General features: G+C 37.0%; 1 protein-coding gene across 2 annotated transcripts in view; it reads right to left on the reverse strand.

The window, feature by feature from the left end:
- Positions 1–19: 19 nt before the first annotated feature.
- Positions 20–23237, reverse strand: part of USP24 (ubiquitin specific peptidase 24) — an 81644-nt gene continuing 58426 nt past the window's right edge. The window contains exons 46-68 of one of the 2 annotated variants that reach the window (XM_026707155.2): positions 22761–22902; positions 18330–18449; positions 17662–17882; positions 16895–17019; positions 16260–16401; positions 15343–15493; positions 14425–14520; positions 13630–13733; positions 13421–13534; positions 13018–13114; positions 12587–12703; positions 11260–11352; positions 10462–10564; positions 10190–10311; positions 9847–9960; positions 9227–9292; positions 8684–8750; positions 7675–7753; positions 4875–4950; positions 4554–4640; positions 4192–4302; positions 3370–3445; positions 20–2343 (exon numbers count right to left, since the gene is read on the reverse strand). In XM_026707155.2, coding sequence (XP_026562940.2) covers positions 3413–3445; positions 4192–4302; positions 4554–4640; positions 4875–4950; positions 7675–7753; positions 8684–8750; positions 9227–9292; positions 9847–9960; positions 10190–10311; positions 10462–10564; positions 11260–11352; positions 12587–12703; positions 13018–13114; positions 13421–13534; positions 13630–13733; positions 14425–14520; positions 15343–15493; positions 16260–16401; positions 16895–17019; positions 17662–17882; positions 18330–18449; positions 22761–22902 — 2380 coding nt within the window. In that variant the 3' untranslated portion in view covers positions 20–2343; positions 3370–3412. The remainder of the gene's footprint in view (positions 2344–3369; positions 3446–4191; positions 4303–4553; positions 4641–4874; positions 4951–7674; positions 7754–8683; positions 8751–9226; positions 9293–9846; positions 9961–10189; positions 10312–10461; positions 10565–11259; positions 11353–12586; positions 12704–13017; positions 13115–13420; positions 13535–13629; positions 13734–14424; positions 14521–15342; positions 15494–16259; positions 16402–16894; positions 17020–17661; positions 17883–18329; positions 18450–22760; positions 22903–23237) is intronic. The other variant, XM_026707154.2, reaches the window with a different exon arrangement.

The following is a 23237-nucleotide window of genomic DNA, read 5'->3' on the forward strand; positions in this document are numbered from 1 at the left end:
AACTTAATAATCAGGCATCTTTTTCTTTTGTGAGAGGGATTTTATTCCATTGACCAGGATTTTTTTTCCCCTCAGGGAAACTGCCTCTCCCTTCTATTTTTCACTGCCTTGAGAACTAATTAAACACAATTGTACACAATGAGAAGACGCAACAGAATTGTAATTGTCCCAATCCTAGAGAACATTATGTATAAAAATGCATTTTTCATCCAAAAGGACTATCAGTAAAAGAGATTGCAACATAAAGTGTGTGACAATTTGCACGGCAAATTAGTTTCTTTTTTTGAAAAAAGTCTTCAGCCGATTGAAGTGATAACAGCTGTAAGCCAAATAATTGACCAAATATTATATTTGAAACCATAGCCATGAACTCTCTACAAGCTGGGAGTGAAGCAGAAAACAGTTTGCCGTGGTTTTAGAAAGTATTAGTGGTGAAACACACCATCCTGCGATTCTGAAAAAAATGCCCTGCTTCAACTTGGGATGAGACCCCCTTTTCCATAGGAAACGATGCAAATTTAAATGATTTTGGACCGATGCTTTCCTCTTTAGATCAGCTCTCTAACTTACTTTCATTTAAATTAAACGGAAGATAGGGTGACACAGTCAGGATGGGATAGGAACAACATTTATTCTAAATTTTAAAACGTTGTATTAAAATGTTTGAAGGCTTAATAAAATATCTGAGTTCTGCTAACTTCACTGAAAGTACTTATACCTTCAGAGAAGACATTCAGTTGAAGCGTCATGTTTAACAGTCCTTCTCTGACTCACCCGTATGGCAGAGAATTCCAACTGGAGGAGGTGCGGCTGTTTCCAGCAACAGTGAAATGACCTGCTATATTCACAACTAGTGCACAACAGTGAAGTAATTTATGTGCCAGTTCCGTTTTTGTAACAGTAATAAAAGAAGGAAAAAAAAAAGAGGCACTTTTTGGCTGCTTGTGCCTTTGACTTGGCAAATTGTCCAGGCACTCTGAGCATTTCCCCCCAGTTCATGTGCATGGTATATTTTGTATAAATTAAGGCAAAAATCCTTGAACAAAAGGAAAAGCAAATGAAGAAAAAGCTGGCAAAAAAACCCCCTGGGATTCAACATTGGTGTGGAAAAAAGCGTTGAGAGTAGTTTAAGAGATTATTGAACTGCATTTCATGTGGTGAACAAAAGCATACCCATATTAAGTTCAATTTGTTTCCAGTTATGAAAGAATTGCACTTGTATTCCAAGTGCTGTCTAGCTAAGCAAAATAGCTTGCAATCTTTTGCCTGTGTTAATTTTTTTAAATAATTGAAATGTCCTTACTTTACTCAATCATGTAAAGCCAATTTCTAATTTTCAATTTAAAAGTATACGCAAATGATTGCAGATCACATTATTAACACAATGGTTTATTCAATATGTCTCCAAGTAGTAGAAGGATGATTTAAAGAGGCAAACAGCAATAAAATTCTGTCTTAAAGTGCTTTTTTTTGTTAAACTTACTCTTCATTTTCTAAAAAGTTCTACTGATGCCATAATTGTATTCTTGGAATAAACAAAGCTGTTTTATTGCTCTTACCCTTTAAGCACACAGCATCAGGAAAAAAGGTTACCAATTCCAGACTAACTTGTACCAAAACCATTCCATAAGGAATAATCATCCTTACATAAAAGGGCTCCCTTAAAAAGAACCCTTTATGTAAAGCACTATACAAATTACCTAGAGACATATTAAATACAAAAGTCCTTGTGTAAATGTATTCTTAACTAATATTTTACAATGCCAAGTGTAAATCACACATTTTTTTTTACATAATTTTGAATATTCCTATTCAATATTAAAAAAAAAGATTAAAAATTTGCCATTTATATGTAAAGGCAATCTGATTTTTTCTTCTGTATAAAACCCAAGTCTTTTTTTTCTTTTGTTTTGCAGCATCACAGAAAAGCAAAAGTTTTACATTCACTCATTAAATGTTCACATAAAAGTTTCAATTACTTGATAACTGTTCTTAAATGGGTGGAATCTTGACAGGGTTTTGTTTTGTTTTACTTTACTCATGCCTAAGCTAGTATCTATAAGAACCATAGCAGATGCCAGGAGACTTTCATAGCCTAATGATGAAACTTCTCAACTGAAGAATACTTTTAACTCATTACAAAGTACCTACCGATCTTTTGAAAGCATTTACTTCAGATTCCTCTAAAAGTGAAAACAAAAGGATTCCAGGCATATCAAGAAAGTGCTGGGTATTCCCCACTTCAGAGGAGCTTTTTCTCCTTCAGCTTGCAGCCATCAATTAAGTATCCACATCTTCAAGGTCACTTTTAGGTTCACCAATCATCATGGGAGATACTGAGCCCTTTTAATAAATACAAAAGAATTAGAAAGGTTATGCTGTTGTTTAAACTGAACAAAGAGTTATTGCACTGGGCATCATTTAGTACCTGCCTTTTGCAAACCAGAAATTAACCCTATCTTTTTCCATGAAAAGAGCAAATGGACTGAATGTGAAATATAGATAGTCCTCGGTTAATAACTGCCCTGTTTAGCAATTGTTCCACCTTACGATAGCACAATGGTTGCAGCGTCCCTGTGGTCATGGGATAGCGATTTGGGCGCTTGGCCACTGGCATGCAATTACAGTGGTCAGAGTGTTCTGCAGTCACATGATCACCATTTGCAAATTTCACAGCCACTTTCAGACTGACAAAGTTAATGGAGAAACCAGCAGGAAGTAATTAAGGCTCAGTCGTGTGCTTAATGACCAAAGTGGAACTGATATTGTAAAGTCAGGTGTGGTCATGTGAAGTTTCACTGAACGATCTTGACACATCGCAATAGGGTTGCCAGTTCCAACTGCAGTTGTTAAACGAGGACTACCTCTATTAGACTAGGAATACACACCATGATTAGGAGCACTAAAACGGAAGCATGTATGGAATTTGCTATATTAAAAAAACGTCCTTCAGCATATGGCACTTAAAACGAATTCATGGAAGACAAGGCTATCAATAGCTCCATGTCATCATGACGTTAGAACATATCTAGAATCAGAGATAATTCTCTTTTAATATCGGTTGGTGGTGAAAATGAGCAGGAGAATGCAGATGTACACAAGTCTTCCTGATACTGTGTACAGAATCTATATTGTTATATGTTGTTTAACAAACTAATGAAGTTGCTATTGATAGAGCTTTTATTTGAATATTTTAAGGTTTGAACTGTTAATTTCATCTAAAACTTTGACCACATTGAAGGTTAGTTTAGAAATAAATGCAATATAAATTAGATCAGCACTACCATGAACTATTGGAGGACAGATGGAATATAAATACAGTGCAATGTAATAATATAATCTTGCTATTACTATATTGTGACATTTTACCTGCTACATAATGTTTGAATATTGCCCATGTTCACCATTTCCTTTAGCGCTGGCCTGCCACTGAAGGCAATAGGGCCTTAAAAACAAAGCACATCACGTAAGCTATTATTAGGACTATGTGAACTTTCAGATGAATGAATTAAATCAAAGAGTTTGATTTCAATCATCCCTTCACACAATCTTTGCAATTAATTGAAGGTATTACACTGAATCAAGATCCTGGAATGGCTTCAGAGAAATTTGAGAACTGTTAAACATTCCGATTGACATCTTGTATACTATTAGTATCTGTTAAGTTCATTTGGAGGGAGGGAAACTGAAATTTGTTTTGTTTCTTCTTTTTGTCCTCGCACAGTCCTCTTTTGTTTTCCTAAATTCATGGGGTTTTATCCTATTATTCCAGTTGATGTACTTAAAGTTCTTCAGTTTTTCGATCTTTCCGTTTCTCCCTCCACTTCTATTTATTGTTGGTTTTGTTCCTGACCAGAGACTGTTCCTATCTTATGTTGCTTGAGATGACAAGTCTTTTTTTATGAAGTGGGTGAATAGATCTATAGTAGTATGCTTAGTATTATGACTTGTATATATGTAAAGTCTTTCTTTGTATTATAGAATATTATGGATGCAGTAGTGATCACATACACACTTCTCAGTCTCGGCACATAATACATAATTCCTACAACAGGCTAATTTTTAAAAGTTGGAGTAAGATATTTCCTTTGTCTTCTTCTCTATGAGTTCTTTGCTAGACATTTGACAGGCTACTTGATTTTTTTCAATATGTCATATATGTCATGTATTAAACAAAACCATCCTACGTACTTGTTGTAGATGTCTGCCTCCATTCTCATTGGCTGGACTGGTCTCAGATCCATTACTGCTTCCTGATTGATCTTTTTCATTCAGCAAGGCTGTGGCATACGCTAGTGTGTCCTAAAAAAAGTATGAGAATTAAAAGCTAAGGTAATGTGTTTAGATGCAATTGGAAGTCACCGGGGAAAAAAAGATGCATAGTCGTTGGAAATAAATTCAAATTATATATCCATCTTTCCTTTCAACCCCAAAATCAATAGAAATATTCCACTTATAATATTCCCACATAGTAGCCTTAATATCTATTTATCACTGTACATATAAAGTAAAAGGGACAAAAATGCAATAAACTTACAACCAGTTTTACTGACCTGTGCAGAAATAGTGCGTTGAAAGGTTTTGGCAGTTGAGGTTTCATTGGATATATTACTTTGTGGAGCCCAGTAGTGCTCAGACATCTAGAAAAATGTGAAAAAGCAAAAGCAACAATGAAAACCACACAGCAGACTGTTACTGGACTGGATTTCAAAAGGAAATCGGTTCCAAGAATAAAAAAGTCCTGCTCCCTCTTTCTTACTATTGACCCATTGAAGGAACTTCTGAACCAGGGTGAATAGGACTTATTGAGGCTAATTTACACTGATTTACATTGTACCTATATATAGATTTATTTTTGTAATAATAAATATTACCTTTATTTGAAGCCACTGAACAGCCCAACTCCAATGATGAGAATTCTCCTTAAAATAATCTTTAGCAGCAGAGCATCTTTAAGAAAGAAGAGAAATTATGAAAATTATGTATCTGAGATATTAAAGGATTATGTGCCCTGTTCACTTTCAATTATTCCAATTTACAAGAGAGGGGACCTCTCTGATCATATTGAAATAATTATTGACATTGACTTTGCTGCCAATACAAAGCAGGAAGGATAAAATATTTCAAAAGAATATTAGCAGTAGTTGTATCTTCACAAAAACAAATGGCTAATTACAAGCCTATTTTTTTTAAGTAAAAGTGTCCTCTGTGAGCCTTTTTCTATTGAGATTTGTAGTGTTTCTTCATGCTATTTTTTTTTCTCAACCTAAGGCGTTCCTATGAGAATATTTTTCACCAATTCTTTTTAATGCTTTATTAATATTGTTCCTTTCACCAATATTTCTATATGTTGGCTAGTCAGTAGCAGTTATTCTGGCAATGTTAATATTTCCCCTGCCTAGATTATAGAGCACCGATCGCCAACCGGTGGGCCGTGGAAAATTTTTGGTGGGCTGCAGAAGAAATGCCCCCCAAAAGCAATTAATGTGGGCCGCGCAGTTCTTATGACTCCCGGCTCTCTGAGGGACTTTGGAATCAGGCCCCTGAGATGCACGCGCCAACTAGCTCCTACATCCGGCGGTGGCGGCAACAGCAGTCCCCTCCCCTAGCACCTGCTGTCAGCTCTTCCCCATTAGTTCTCTAGCTTTCAATTGCCTTAGCATGCTCAGTTAGTTAAGAATCGCCCTACCCAGAGAAGGAAGTGGTGCTGGAGGAGGAGGAGGCAGTAGTGGAAAAGCAAGCAACTCAGGGCGCTACTGCTGTGGTGGCTTTGCCTGCGTTTCCGAGGCTTCGATTTTGAGAGAGGCAGCAAGGGTTGGAAAAGGGGAGAGCTGTGCACGGCTCTGTCTCCCTTTCCTTTCCTGCCTGCACGTGGGGGGGGGGAGGAAAGGGAGAGAGCTGGGAGCAATTCAAAGCTAGAAAACTAATGGGGAGAGCTGACAGTGGGCGCTGGGGGAGGACACTGTTGTTGCCGCTGCCGGCAGGTGTGGGAGCGTGCATCTCAGGGACCTGAGCTGGGAGGCACGGGAACTGCAAGTGGGAGTGTTTGATGATTTCAAAGAACTCCTGGAACACAGTAGATTGGCGTTTTGTAGGTCTCAGTGAAAGAGTGAGCTTTGTTTCGTCTCCCTTCCTCCCCTGGTAATGCGAGAGATGCTTTCACTTTCCCCCCCACTCCCAAATAATCACTGGCTGTGGCTGGGTTTGGCAGCGAAGTACTAACGCGAGTGAAGTACCCCCAGGGATACCATTCCTCGCCCCCCCCCCCCAGCTTTTCCTCGGCTGCAGATCTGAGCCTCTCAGTCCTCCACCTGGGATCTGGAAGGAGCTCCCACTTTCTCCCCCTCCCCTCCCCCAATTAATCACCAAGAGTAGCAATCCTTCTGCAGGCAGATGCCTGCTGAGAAGCCCCTGGAGTGGCAGCCAAGGGGCGCTGCCCCCCCAAGGAGAGCAAAGCCTCCTTTCTGCCTCTGCTTCTCCCAGCGGCAGTTGCCCCGAAGCCCCTCAGCTCTCTTTCTCACACTCACACTCACACACACACCCTGCCTGCTCTTCTGTCTCTTTGGAAGGTGCCAGGTGGGGGGAGGCTTCCAGCCCGGAACGTTTTATTTTGTTATTATTAAGCATTTACATTTTTGTTATAATTAAATACGTGTGTGTGTGTGTGTGTGTGTGTGTGTGTGTCATGTATGTATGTGTGTGTGTATATGTAGATACATATTTGTTTTCTTAAGTTTATATATATATATATATATATATATATATATATATATATATGTGAGTGTGTGTGTATGCACTGGCACGAAGCCGAAAGCACCAGCCTGAGGATGGCAAGTGGGACCTTGCCGAAACGTCGCCAAGATACTCTTAATCTTACAAGGGAAAAGACCTGAACACACCTAGACCTACATACCTGTACCCATGAAAATCTACGAAAACCAATTCATGCTTTCAGGTCTTTTTTCAATCTCTATGGTTTTGGGGTGAAAGACCTGAAAGCATGAATAGAAGAGATGATTCCACCAGACTGTCAATTATTTAGAAGCCTGCACTCACAAACAAACAAAAAATCTACACCACAAGCCAGGCAAAGACCTGGGCACAAATAGATCCCCGCTGATACCTCCAACTCAAACACACCCCAACCAGGCACCCAGATGAAACCTAGCTTCCTAACTAATGATAGCCGTCCATTTACTCGGAGCCAAGCTGCACTAAAAGCCTCCAATACAGGAACACAATGTTGCCAGCCAATCAAGACAAAAAAAGCCACAAAACAGATAGAAGATATTAGAAACACCAATCAAGCAGAACACAGCAAATTCCAAGACCAATAAACACAGACCAAGGCTCCCAACCAATCAGGATGAAGAAAAAACCATTCTGGCACAGCAGTAGGCTAGCCCCAAATTTAAAACTGAAATGGCTGTGAAAGTCTGACTCACAGACGAACACAATACAGAAGCCTGATGATGGCAGATGAGATTCTGCCGAAACATTGCTACAACTTTAAAAGTACAACTATAATGAAAGGGGAAAATACCTGAACACTTCAACCTTTGAATCTGTCTTTGAGTATGATAGAAAAGATATTTAAAATGTCATCCACATCCTAGTATATTAACAGCATATAACTTGGCATGACACCATTCTTCACTTTTATTACATACTTACTTTTGAGCAAGTGTGACTAAGAATTTGACACACTGATAGCAACGGCTACTGTCCATGTGGTTACTGTGATGCATCAGAGCTGTTAAGAGAGGGTATGAAAACAATAATAATTTATGAAAGTAGTATCTTCAGCAAACAGATTATAAACACAGTCTCAATGCTAATGTGTCAAGCACAGTTTACAGCTCTTTTACACCTTCCAGTTTATTTCAACTTATCTTTGCATTTTCATAGTTAAACTCCATTTCATGGTCCATTAACTGCTGCAGTTCATGACATTTGCTATGATTTTACATTTAGATATCATGCCAAACCAAGCTGCTTTTTAATCAGCTTGGCAATGTCTGAATTTAGGCTATGGCTCATTATCTTTTACTCACAAAGGAATTTTTTTCTACAGATTAATATACAACAAAATAAGCTGTAGCTAGAAGTTGCAGATATTTTAAATCTGTAACACAGCCTAAATTTATATTTTATTTCTCTGGTATCGTCTACTTAAGTTGCAGTACTCAAAATGCCCCAAAATACTGCATAATAACCAAATTACTATCATAAGGAGGGAAATAGCTCTTAAGACATTTATTTATTTTATGTATAATAAATACTTATATGGCTGCCCATCTCACAAAACATTCTTGAATTATATATTTTATTTCTAAATTCTTTTTCTGAATACCTTCCAAAAGATTCTTCTATGCAAACAGAGACTTGCAAAACTTTTCTTCGTTTCAAAGTGATTTTCCAAGTAATTAAATATCAGGAGTCTGGTGCGCTTTTTCCAACTAACAAATGTTATTAAAAATTTTATAAAAGAATTAGAAAAGCTGCTGCCAGTCTCCTGATTTTTTACCCTTCCCAGAGAATAACATGGCTTTCCTCTTACGTCTACAATCAGAAGCACCCACATAACTAAAGTCTTGTAGTATTTAAAAATACTGTTATCTTGTTGGGATTCATTGTACGATTCTCTGAAATTCAGTTACTAATTCTATGCAGCAATACTAACCCAGCAATCCATTTTCAGTCTCAAATGCAAATTTGACCCGCTCTATTTGTAAAGGATCTTCAATAGTCTGTGAAACAACAGAGAGGTAAGGCTAAGCGACACTGAAACTAAATCCAACATTTCAAGCTACTTAAACAGGAGCTATGATCAAATAAAAAAGTTTATCACTTTTAATTAGTAACACTGAGGCTTGTGGTGAACAGCTTCTACTGAAAGCAATTAGAATAGAATAGAAACTTTTTGGCTTAAGCAGAATATTGTGCCAAGCCAGATAATAAAAAATAGGCAAAATTTTAACATTATTCATAGCTAACATAGATTATACCCAAGTATAATTTAAAAGTCACTAAAATATATGGCATATATAAATTATGCCCTAATACGTAGAGATATTAATTTTGGGGGGCATTTTAATGCATATTTTAAAGTGGTGAGAATAAAGTCAAAGACTTTAGTACTAAGTTCAATAGCATACTGATTCAGTACTATTTCTAAGAACAATAGAGACATGAGGGAGGTTTTACTTTTAATCTTATTACTTACCAATAACTCATGTAAGAGATGGAAAATATTCTTCAGCTCATGAGGTGGAGCAGTCTCCAGTTGATTCTGCAAGCCAAAAATATAAATTCAGGCAAGCAGAAGATAGACAGGTAAACTATGTGTTTGTACTTTATAAGCACTCATTGTAAAAGATTGCACGATGTAAAAAGTTCATAAATATTTTTGTTAGAACATATTTAAAAAGCAATGCTGTACTTTTCAATAAGACTACAACTCATTTTGACATAATTTTTTAAGTGGAATTTTTCCTGAAAAACCTTTGTGTGGGATACTAAAGAGATAGCAAGAACGGTTTATGTAAAAATTGAAATTTTGAGAAAAAAAAACATTTTCAAGCATACAAGCTATGGATATATGCTGTATACTGGTGGAATATATGGGGAATAAGAATAAAAAAATCATAGACATTTTGTAACTCCTTAAAGTAACAGCACTGAAAACTAAAATGTGTATCAGTCCTTAAAATTCAAAAGAATCAGCAGTTGCCAAGAGTCACACAATGGAAACCAAAATTTCTATAGCAGAGTGCGTATTCTTAAATAAGTGTGACAGGTGCTAGGTATCAGTTCCAGAACAATTTATGTATTACAAAAATTTACCTTGATGAAATGCAACATGGTAAGGGAAAAGTGCTCATTGCAAAAGCAGCAGTAGACCACCATCTCAATAAGGATCGAGAGTGACCCAGTCAGCTCCCTTAAAGCATGCATCACCTTTGAGAAGAGAGCAGAGGATGAGCATTATTTTAAAAAAAACAGACTGTAACTCATTACATACTTATTTGGTATCTCTTCACTACTTGGGTTGTACAATAGTATTGTAGTTGCAGGGGCATCATTTCTAAACAGTATTGTGAGACTGGATTCTAGACAAACTTGATTTAAGCCTTCATTTTGTATTACATTTAACTCATTATAAAATAGATGTAAAATAGCTGCTTACCTCCATTAAATAAGGCTTCCCCTCAGATAAGAACATCCAAGCTTCTACTTCTTCATGAAGGGCCAAAAGTGGCCCTGAAGTAGTAATGTTAAGGGGTGAATGCAGGGCAAACAAACCAGGAGCTGTAAAGGAAGTACAAATATAAAACTATACTTGGTCCTGATAATAAACTGATAATAGTAATTTAAAAATGATCAGGGGTGGCAAACATACTGTAGCTATACACCTGGTCATCTAGCCGGAGTCATCCAAGAAAAACTGGAAAGACTTACCTACATTCCTTTGTGAGGAGACATCTGAATTCAAGACGAGCAATGCCACAGTATTATGGAGAAAGCCAAATTCCCGGGCTTGTGCGGAACTCCATCTGCGATTCTGTTTTGTTAAGTATATACCAAACATCGTATAAGCACTAATTGTTCATTTAATGTATCTTTTTACGTTTAAAGGCATATTATCAAAGACTGATTCAGCCAGGCTGAATGGCAACAGCATGCTTTCAGAGTGATTTGGTGAAAAGGTTACTACAGCCGAAATAACTAGAAGTTGTTGTCTATTCAAGAAGAGCATAAGAGCTAAACCAACCTGAACCTCCAAGTTCAGGAGAACAAAAGAATGGGCAGGCTGGAGGGCAGATAGATTGGACTTTCTAGCACAGCCAGCATCTAAGCTATCCGTCAACACCCGATTGAAAATCCCATTTATGGGCATACAGGATACTTCAAGAAGCAGAAATTCAGAGTTATTCAAATTTAACTATGCCCAATCCAATTTATCTGACAGTCCCATAACTGGCAGTTAAAGTAATTTAGGCCAAACAGCCCTCATACTTTCTAACTTAGGGGTTACTTCTGAATGAACAGAAGCTGTAATTTTAGGGGACATTGCCCGTTCTTGGGGAAAAACAATATTGCATTTCTTGCAGTCCTCCTGCATTTAAAACCAGCAGTGATTGTGGCAAAGCTTGAAGAGTGAATAGGTCTTCTCAAAGTCCCAACTATTAGGTATACTAAGCTTCTGAACTAGACTACAGCACACACTCTGCTCAGAGACTGGTGTTACGTTCATACCTGGTTATTCTGCCGGTTGGGACCAAGAAGGAAATTAATCATATGACTCAAGGCACTATGCCTGAGGAGGAGGTCACAGGCTCTTATACCCTGCTGTAGAAGACAGAAAAAACATAGGATTATGTTCTAGAAAACATGGAAAGACCACAAAAAGAGGTTAAATATTTTAAATATTTAATTATAATTGATCAAACATTTACTCTGAAATACTTCTTAAAACTTGTTTCATTACATTCAACTATATTGATCTACAGACTTTGAATAGCTCTGTGACATCAAACTATCTGGGAATTTTTAACTTTGCTTTTTTCCTTTGGATTTTTTTCCTATTAGCTCAATAATAAGAGGTCATTGTGATTGATATGCCAAAACTAAAACATAATAATTAAGAGGTAATTATAATATAGTACCTATAACTAAAGTCTACTTATTATACTGTTCTCTGAACTACTGTGCAAAGAATAGCAAAGAGTAGCATTTGAAGCAGCATCAACAGTATAAGACTTTTTTTCCCCCAATACATTTTTATTTTTTATTTTTACAACATCTCTTTGAGTGAACAATGTGGTTCCAAGGAACTGGAAGTCTGAGAAATGGGCTTTTCTTCGGTCAACAGAAGTGTTGATTTACCACCAATTTATCAAGGAATTAGGAAGGAGGGCTTGGCAACACAAAGAAACAATATCCAACAATTTAATAGCCAGCCATCAACACTCCGATCAACATCTAAAAAGGCACACACACAACAGGCACCATATAAATACTACACCAGAATAGCCCAAAGCGAACACTCTGCTAGAGAGAAGTTCCCCGAGGATGGGCTCCAGTATGAGTGTGAAAGCTCAGAAGACTAAACCTCTGGTCCTGGTGACCAGACCAGATTGGAGCCTGCAACAGTATCTTGGGACATGTATTCATAGAGACACCCTTCATTTGTGATAATCCACTTTTTCCAGAGCCTTCTGGTACTTCCTTCAAAAACCTTCCCTAGAACTTTGAACTTCAGTTTATTTTTCTAATGGAATAGCAAGTAGAAACTTATCACTCCGTATGCTATAGAGCAGGGGTCTCCAACCTTGGCAACTTTAAGACTTGTGGACTTCAACTCCCAGAGTTCCTCAGCCAGCTTCACTGGCTGAGGAACTCTGGGAGTTGAAGTTCACAAGTCTTAAAGTTGCCAAGGTTGGAGACCCCTGCTATAGACAGCTTCCACTTGGCAAAGGACTTTTTTTCTATGTGATACTGGAAACTTTTTGCAATATAGCTTCATTCTTTCGTCTAATTACAACAATCTGAAAAATAGAAGAATATGGTTTGTTTTTTTTACCTTTTGTACAAAATTGTTGAACAAGAAGAAGTACTGGGCACAATTTTTACAGTTCTCAGGGACATCTTTGTCCAATAGACTCAGCAACACTTCTATTAGCTGATGCAAGCTTTTTAGCTGTCAAAAAAGTACAAGAGCCTTATTTGAAATTATCAATTTAATAATTCAAGCTTACAATGAATATAAAATATTACAGGTGAAAGCAAAACGTAATTTTCCAAAGCTTGCAATAAAGATGACACTTTCTTAAACTTAAAAGTCAGACTTTTAAAAGAATCATAGCAGATATTTTCATAAAAAATATCTACTGAGTTTAAACATTACATTCATAACAATTAGAAATCATATGATTCTTGTTAAGTAATTAAAAATACAGAAATTACTAATATGCAATTAATAAAAGAGCAGTGTGGGTTTTTTATATTACTGACCTTTTCTTGATGAAACAAGGCACTGTCTAAGGTTTTTTCAAGAATTGTGGCTACAGCAACTCTCACTTCTCTTACGCTGCATTCCAGCAAAAATGTTCTGAAAAATACCCCATTGTTGAGAAATGAAGCCAAATTCATTCTCTAATTTAAGTTATATTTGCCTTTTTTCCCCTACTGGGAAACTTAATATTCACAGGTGTAGAGAGACTAGATAAGATAATTACCTCTCGGGTTATCTACAAACCATAGGGTTATTGTGGGCCTGCTGATATCTCTGCACATTGTTTTTTCACAACTCCATAAACAAGGGCTATATATAAGTAGGGGAAGATTTGAACTGGAAAGAAGAATACAATATCATGGCATCTCATCAAACAGATTGACCAACTATGATAGTACTTACTTAATAAGCTCTCGCCCTTCAGCTTCAACTAAATATTCAATTAACCACTGACAAGCATCAAAACTTTTAGAAACTAAAGCATCAATGGTTGCAATCCATTCTTCTGTATCAGTCCTTAAAGGAAGCAAACACAGAAATATTGGTAATGACCAGAAAAGAATGAGTATATGTGTATTCTTCAGACAAAGAACTTTTAAATAAAATGTCACCTGAGTTTTTTCTTTGTTCGCAGATAAGTTTGGAAGAGAAATTGGACTGCTAGTTGTAAACTCACTCTTGCCATAGATGGGTAATGCGTATGCTTCAACTTTGTCTGGACACAGAGACATTAGGTTGTATAAGACTGCATTTTAGTTTTAGTTCCTTAAACATAATTCTTAGAACTATAAGTTGGAAAAGCCACTTTTAACAAGAAACTGGAAAATAAAAGTTTCTTTCAGAGACCATTCAATGAAATAAATGGCTATCAAGCCAACTTTTCTTCCCATAACCAATGACTGAAACTATTCACTACTAAACAAGACTTGAACTCTCTAATTCTTGCATTGGTTCACAAAAATACGATATTCAATAGTATCAAAGATTAAGGAATCCAGCAGGTCCAGGAATGGCATAATCAATTTGTTCAGGTCCTAATAAAAAGTGACCAATATGGTGGGATCTGAATTCCAATCAAATATCTAGATAATCCATTTCTTCTAATGTGCTCAACAGTAAATGCCCTCCATTCTCTCACCAATCATCCCTACAAAAGGAAATATTTAGGATTGGACAATAAATCCAGGATAACTACTGGTAGAACCATGCAGCACCTCTTTCAAGGCTGTTGGCACAATCTTTCCAAAATATTGATAATCTATGAGATCTGCTGGCCGTAACTCTCCAGACCTCTGAAGGAGTTTGGAAGAGCCTACTGAGATAATTTAGAACTTGTCTGAGTTCACAGGCTAGCATATCCGATATTGCATGGGCTTAATAACTGAAATATTAAATTCACTACTCACAGCATTTAATGACGCTAATGACAGAACAAAACTAAAATAGTCACTGCAGTAGACATCCCTGTTCTTCATAAATTTCAGGTTTTCATCTCTCACCATCTGAAAAGCAACATCAGTATCAAGGAATTATTTAAAAATATGATACTGTATGAGCAATAAAAATATTATTGTAGGAGTACAGGGTATTTAGAAGCTATATATACATATATAAAAACCTCATTTTTTATTGTGCTTTATACATGCCTAACAAGCATACCATTTTCTTTCACATTAAACTGGATAATGCAAGATGCTAAAAAGGAATATAATAAATACATCTATGCCTTCCTTAATTTATCATATACACCCACATTAACTTTTGTTTTATCTGTTAATATTTCTGACATATATTTTCCCTTTCAGTCCTAATTAAACTAGACCTTCACTTTCCTGCACGTAGTTCACTAGTTTTACTCTATAAGATGTTTTGCAATGGCAGAAAGTTATGGAAAGGTATGGTAAATGCAGTTGGTGTAAACAAGATCTTGTTTACACTAAATAAAGCTTTTGATCTTAACTATTCTTTCAATTTTGCTTCAGATATTATTTATGAATAGCTACCAATATATATATATTTGGTTATTCGGGTTTTCTCCCATGTAAAATTGGAAGTATCTAGGCGACGTTTTGATGAAGTCTCATTCATCATCTTCAGGCTTGTGTCTTCGGCTTTGTGCTTCTCGGAGTAAAGATATTTAATTTAACGATATTATTTACTCCGAGAAACACAAAGCTGAAGACACAAGCCTGAAGATGATGGATGAGACTTCATTGAAACATCGCCTAGATACTTCCAATTTTACACGGGGGAAAACCCGAATAACCAAAGATCCATATACAAATACCCGCGAAAACTATCCAGCTGCTGTAATTATGGCTTACCTGATATATTCGAACTGGCATCTTCTCCACAAATAAGCCTTTTTTCTCTCCTTTTTTGACCAATTTAGTCAAAATGGACAGACGGTCACTGCTAGGTCTGTGGGGCCGTGGAGATGATTGTGGTGAAATATCTGGAGAAGATGGAGCAGACCTGAAGAAAATAATATAACAAACATAATTGTCCATCAGTTTCTATACTTCAAGTTCAGTGTTCATCCTGTACTGAACCTTTGATTGCACAACTTGTATAGGTAAATATGAACTCAGTTCGGTCATTGTTCATATATTAAATACTTATATATTATACAATATATCAGAGGAATTCTCACCCCTTTGCACATTTTTGTGAATTTGTGAGGTTTATCACTCCATAAATAAATCTAGTGATTTATTTGAGGTTAGGACAAGAAATACATATTTTAAAAGGATAGAAATCTAAAGTAATGGATAAAAACACTGCTTCACTAACATAATCAATCACATTTACCGCCATGGCAAAAACTGTTAATATAACTAAGTGTCATGGTGGAATCACTAACTGGCAGGAAGCCATCTGTCAAATTAAAATAGTGCTATGATTGGCTGAGGATTCAGATGGCTAGTGGGTTTAGATAGCACTCAAAACTTGAATGCTTCCTCAGTAAGGAAAAAAGACTATATAGATAAGGAAAAGTTTAAGTATTATAAACTAGGAAACCCTTTTCTTTTCTTCAGTATTTTCAAACTTCTCTTGGATTTCCCATGCTCTAAACATGTTTCAACCTGTCCTGGGATTATGTGTAGTCAGACATAGGCCCAGGATACCTTTCCAAATAAGTTTTGTCCTATATGGACAGGATAACCTTAATTATAGAGTCAGAAGTATTCAAATTCTGTACGTGAATCAAATGCTGGAATTTAAAGATAAGGAAGCTTACAAGGTGAGATCCTCAGCTTCTTGACGCACAACACTGACTCGACTTTTCTTTGGCAAAACAGGGGAGTTCTGTTCAGAGACTCGTTGATAGAAGAGCATGTAGGCATTCCAGTATCGACGGCGAACATCAGGATATGGGTTTGCTGAAGAAGAAAGAAAAGAGAAGGAAGGAAATATTCAGATTGGGAGACCTGATTAAGTACATTTTCATAAAGGAGTTTATGATGGTAATTATAATGGTGGCTGTATTAAAAGCACTCTTAATAGCTGTGTGTCCCATCTAGAGAGGGATAAACAGAAATCTGCCTTCCTCAGTTTTTGGCACAACAATGCTATTGACTTATTAAGATTTTTTGGGGGGTGGGGGGGAGGATACCATGGCATGTAACTACATTGCTCAGCTGGCTATACAGTTTATTCCATTTTTAACTCCGAACCATCTGCTATTTATTTGTGCTTATTTTTATGTTATCTATTAAAAAAAAAGAATTAGTAGCCTAATTAAAGTATATAGAAGTCACATTTGTCAGTTTCAAGACTTGATTAAAGTTTTTTCAAATGACTGTTCCTAATAAGGAGATTAAAATATGCTAAATATATTTGTAAGAGATAATTAAAATGTAGGGTTATACTTACATTGATCATAAACCTTTGGTCTATACTCTCCTCCAAAACATTCATACTCCAAAGATTCATCATTAAGTTCAAATTCTTCAACAACAGTGTCATTAAATTTATACCATTTTCCTTTCCCACTTCCCCTGTGGTTACAGGAAAAAAAAAAAAAGAACAGATTACATTCAATTTTGAACATGGTGTTTTAAATGTTTCAGGTGATGCATTAAAATAAAGCTTTAGCACAACTTAAATGCTATTTTTCTGGTTTTCAGTCCTGTTCAGTTCCACATCCCCAATCAACATTCATAAGATTTATTAAGTCTTTGGGGGTTATGAAGATTACTTTTATTGTCTGTTGCATTTCTGGGGTTTCTGGAAAACCGTGTATGTCAATAGTTCTTTTGTATAGCTATTTTACTTTGCATACATAACAATGGCACTCTGAAAGAGTGTTACATAATCCTCCTGTATTCTGTCAAGCCACGTTTGCAAAATATAAATGTTTATCAATGTATAAATATTCTAGTTTACCAACATACACTGTATTTCACATCTGTCCTTACATCTATAGCTTCATAAACAGCCCTAGGCAATCTGTAAAAGGAAACATTAATCTAATCTGGTGGCATTAGTTCAGTGAGGATGTAAGTTTCTAAAGCTTGGGGTGCTACATAAAAATGTTTGCCAAAAAGATTTATAATTCAACACCTGATTATCTCACTGCTTTTAATCTAGCAAATGACCAATTGACTACTATGCTTGTGAACAGAGTTATTTCCAATTACCTCCTATCTTTTATAAAAGAATAGTAGTGGCCTGCATGGGCTTGACCGCTGTGCACAATTACGCCAACCAGTTCATAGTTTTCTGAAGGAGCCACTTTCTTCTGTGGAGACCCTTTACATCCCTGATCTAGATTTCGTCCATTGTCACCAACTTCTGAAGAAGAATCTTGGCGAGCCATTCCTGAGACTGTATAGGGTTCCATATTCAGCATCCAAGGGAACTGTTTAAAATGAAACAGATTAAACTTAAAGTGAAGTACATTGCATGTTAATAAATTTTCTTCAATTATACAGAATGTATAAAACCTAGATTTTTTTATGAATTTATAAAACCAAGATGAAGATAGAATAAAATAAATTACTTTATTGGTTGGGGGAAAATCATAACGTTTTCAGTGTCTCCAGAACTTTGCCTAGATTTTTCAAAATGACCCTTTGACTTTAACTTTTTTTAAAAAAGCCACAATCAATTATTTTGTACCTATAGAAAAAACAGTTATTACATTTTTTTATCATCTTCCTCTTAGGTAGAAGGGTTTTTCTTTTTACTTTTAACTTTGCTAGTCCATGCACCTATCTTAATATAGACATGCTACGCGATATCTGATATAGAAGAGATCATAAACATAAAAACTGTAATTAAAACATTGTAAACAAGATAAGCTTACCTTGATCTGTTCATCATATTTTATGGAACGTCCACTTTCCCAATCAAAACCAAATCTCATGAGATGTATCACCAATACACTGGGTAGAGCTTTAATGCAGGTCCGTTTCACAGTAGTTCTCTTAAAAAATAAACCAAAGTTTTGGCTAAATACTTATTTTGGTCCACTGTTTGTCTATAGGAATTTTATTATTTTACCTGTATAGATTTTAAATTTGTTCCCCAAATGACATTATAGCCCATTCTGTTAGCCTTATCAATCTAGTGCCATAACTAGAGAAACTATTTTCAGTTTCTTTTTAAACCCTCAAGCAAATACAGCAAGCCATCCTTTTCAGCAGTGTTGGAACTGAGTACTTACAAGCAATGGTGAGTTCATACTGTTCTTTTTGACGATGCTAACTATTTTACATCATTTTCTATACAACCAAGTATTTCAACAAGCTTTTAATTTTTTTATGTATATAAATGTCTGTCTGTCTGTCTGTCCGTCTGTCTTGGCATGTACGGGTCTTTTCCCATGTAAGATTGAGAGTATCTTGGCGACATTTCGATGAGGTCCCACTCGCCATCTTCAGGCTGGTGCTTTTGGCTTCGTGCTTGTGCGAGCAAAGCGTGATCGGAGCTGCCGTCTCCCTATATATACTGGTGGGGAGGTTGGCTGTGTTGTTATTTCTTCATTGGTTGATGGAGTCGATGTTTGCAGATTGGCTGGCTTTTCCGTAAGAACATGTGTGGCTGAGGTATTGGCTGTGTGTCTATCAGCCTCCTGTGTTGTAACGACCTGGGTAATGGGCTATGTGATGACCTTCTGAGTTCTGTTGTTTTGACATCCTGGGTCTTGTGCTGTAATCTCCTGGGTTGTAATGAACTGGGTCATGGGCCGTGTGATGACCTTCTGAGTTCTACTATTGTGACATCCTGGGTCTTGTGCTGTAATCTCCTGAGTCATTGGCTGTGTTGTAACATGCTGAGTTTTTTTGGTGTAACTTCCTGAGTTCTGTGATGTGATATCCTGAGCAGGGGGCTGTGATGTGACATTCCGGGTTTTGAGGCCTGGCTATGTGTTAAGTTTGCTTGGTTTGGGGGTCGGGGTGTGTGGCAGCTGGTGATGCAGCCGTGGTCTGGTTTCTGGATGGTGGTTGTCTTTTGTCTATGGGGTGGGTTTGGGTTTGAGTCTGGTGAGGGAGATTGGTGGTGGCATCATGTGTTGTTTTGGGTCCAGTATTAGTTTTCGTGGCAGGGACTCGTTTGTTGATAAGGGCTAGTTTCCAGATGTCTGGTAGGCAGGAGGTATCGTCCCGTTTATTCATGTTATGGGGTGTTTCTCTATTTCGATGGCTTCCCTGATTATTCTCTTGTTGAAGTGTTCAGTATCGGAGATTAATTTGGTTCCCTCAAAATTAATTTCATGTCCTGTGGCTTTAAGGTGCTGGAAAAGGGAGGAAGTATTTTCTTCTTTTCTGACTGCGTTTTTGTGTTCTGCGATGCATGCATTTATTCTCCTGTTGGTTTGTCCAATGTATGTGGCTGGGCAATTGTTGCAGGGTATTTCATAAACTCCTTGGTTTTCTAGCTGGATCTTGTCTTTGGGGTTTCTAGGATGTTGGCTATTTTTTGATCAGTGCTGAAGGCTGTCCTGATATTTTGCCTGTGGAGAATTTTGCTGATTTTATCTGTGGTGCCTCTGATGTAGGGGAAGAGGGTGATACCATTGTCCTGTTCTGTGTCTCAGTTTCTGGGGGGTGTCTCCCTTAGGTTTAGGTTGGTAATTGTGCTTCTTTGGAATCCATTGGAAATTAATACATTAGTGAGGGTGTGTAATTCTGTTCTCAGGTGGTCTTTGTCAGCTAGATGTTTGGTTCTGGAGATGAGGGTCTTAGCTACGGAGTTGATCTGTGCAGGGTGGTGATGGGATTGTGCATTTAAGTAGCAGTTGGTGTGTGTTTTCTTCCAATGGATGGAGTGTCCTAGGGTTTTTTGTAAATTAGGACGTCCAGGAAGGGAAGTTTGTTGTTGGCTTCTATTTCCATGGTGAATTGTATTTTGGTGTATAGGCTGTTGAGGTGTGTGAGGAAGTTGTCCAGTTTTTCTTTCCTGTGTGGCCAAATTACGAAAGTGTCATCTATATAACTAAGCCAGAGTTTGGGTTTGTGTTCGGATTTGTCTAGAGCATTGGTTTCAAAGTGTTCCATGTATACATTAGCGATGATGGGTGAGAGGGGTGATCCCATAGGTGTTCCTTCTGTTTGTATCTTTGTCCATTGTGGATGAAGTATGTGTTGGTTAGGCAGTGGTAGGTCAGATTTAGGATGTGCTTCGGGGGGGTTGTATTTGTTTTGGATGGCTGTCAAGGTTTCTTTAATAGGTACTTGGGTGAAGAGGGATATGACATCGAAGCTCACAAGTAGGTCGCCGGGTTATAGGTTTTGTTTTTTATTGTTTCTATGAAGTGGAAAGAGTTTTGTACGTGTGAGATGATGGATTCTGTGTAGGGCTGGAGATGTTTGGCAAGAAATTTGGCAAGATTGTGTAGAGGTGAGCCTATGAACCTGACTATAGGTCTGATTGGTGTTCCTTCTTTGTGTATCTTGGGGAGGCCATAGAGTTTAGGGCATCTGGATCATTTTTCTCTGGAGATGATTCTTTGCTGGATCTCTTCACTGATGGGGGAGGTTTTTATTTTGGATTTGGTGTTTTTTTTCCAGGTAGGTGGTGGGATTGGTAGTCCGATATGTTCATCACGACCGTGGCATTGCCTTTGTCTGCTGGGAGAATGATTATGTTGTTGTCTTTCCTCAAGTTGGCGAGTGCTCTTTGTTCTTCTCTGTGTAAGTTGCTTCTGGGTGGACTGCTGGAGCAGAGGATGTTGGTGACTTCAAGTCTGACTTTGTTGGCTACATCTGGGTTAATTTTGGTTAGGCTAGCTTCAATTCTGCATATGTTTTCGGTGGGGATGCGCCATGAACACATAGCCAGGCCTCAAACTCGGAGCCAAACCAAAACCCGGAATGCTCAGGCTATCACATCACTCAGGAAGTTACACCAAAAAACCGCAGGATGTTACAACATAGCCAATCACTCAGGAGATTACAGCACAAGACCCAGGATGTCACAATAGTAGAACTCAGAAGGTCATCACACAGCCCATGACCCAGTTCATTACAACCCAGATTACAGCACAAGACCCAGGATGTCACAACAGAACTCAGAAGGTCATCACACAGCCCATTACCCAGGTCGTTACAACACAGGAGGCCGATAGACACAGCCAGTACGTACACAGCCAATACCTCAGCCACACATGTTCTTACGAAAAAGCCAGCCAATCTGCAAACATCAATTCCATCAACCAATCAAGAAATGACAACACAGCCAACCTCCCCACCAGTATATATAGGGAGACGGCAGCTCCGATCATGCTTTGCTCGAACAAGCACGAAGCCGAAAGCACCAGCCTGAAGATGGCGAGTGGGACCTCATCGAAATGTCGCCAAGATACTCTCAATCTTACATGGGAAAAGACCTGAACACGCCAAGACCTACATACCTGTACCTGTGAAAATCTAATATAAATATATATACATACACACACACACACACACACATATATATACATCTGAAATACAATATCTATAGTTTTAGGATAATTTTCATATTAGGGAAGTCATATTAGGAAAAAATCACATGGAAATATAAAATTAATATTTTACAAGAAAAGCTGGAATTTTCAGAGAACCAGTAAATAGCTTTCAGACTACACGATTCTCCAAGTTGCATATTGTGGGATAAAGTATTAGATTTTTAACAGATTTTTAAAAACGGTACAAAACTACAAAAGTGTTCAGTGTGCTAATTTCCTTTTTTCTTTGCAGCATTTTTAAATAAACAGTTCTTAAATTCATTGAATCAATTGAGATCTTTAATACATCTGCTGAAAATCTATAAATAAAATAATTATTTTCATCTGGCAGGAAACTAAAATTAATTCCCAAATATAAAAATGAATTGAAAAATCAAAGATTTTTTTAGTAATCATGGCAGCAAAGTTAAGTTTTGATCTCTATGAATTTCCAGTGAATAGAAATACATATATTAATAAAGGATTGCAAAAGAAGGACACAAGCAGGAAGCTATAGATTGGAAATGGTCTTATGACAATGTTTCATATTCTTTTTCAGTCTGAAAATCCGAGGGAAATTTTAAGCATTCACTATTATTCAAGGTAATTGTAAGGAAAAATATAAGGAAAAATATAAGGGTCATCTCATATTAACCCTGAAGAAAAGTTGAATAAATATTTAATTAAAAAAACAAGCATATAAAGCTAAGGATAGACTCAAAATTTCTCACAGCACTAATGAATCCAGAGGGATCTCTTCCCATAGAAAAATCAAAGTACTTTAACTCTTAAATAAGGTAGAAGTATTACCTTTTCTTTGCATTTCTCACAGTAGTATGCATTACTTCCTTCTAGAATCTCTCCTCTTACAAACTGATCCAGTGAAATTTCTAGACTTTGACATGAAGTGACCCCTAAATTGAGAGCCACAAAGGCTTCCTCTCGTTCATACCTATAATATAAAAAAAAGAATATTAGAAAGTAAGAATTTACAATTGTACCCTAATACGTCAACAATGCTGTAAGATTTTGTCTATTTCAGTAATCACGTTTATTATTTATTAAAAGTATGATTAAACCACAGAACTGTACCACTTGTATATGTCATGCTTTTTCTTTTTTCTCTAGTTTTTCCTTTATCCCTGTTAACATACCTAAAAAGGAAGTATGAAGATCCAGGATCTTATATACATCCTCCCCCCACCTCCATCTTAATTCTAGAAAGTCCAGAAATGCAACAGGTTTAGATCAGTATATTCAAAGATTTCATTTGGTACCAATGGCAGA

Source organism: Pseudonaja textilis, chromosome 3 (genome assembly GCF_049901715.1).
Source record: "Pseudonaja textilis isolate UNSWEBS1 chromosome 3, rPseTex1.2, whole genome shotgun sequence".
NCBI lineage: Eukaryota > Metazoa > Chordata > Lepidosauria > Squamata > Elapidae > Pseudonaja > Pseudonaja textilis.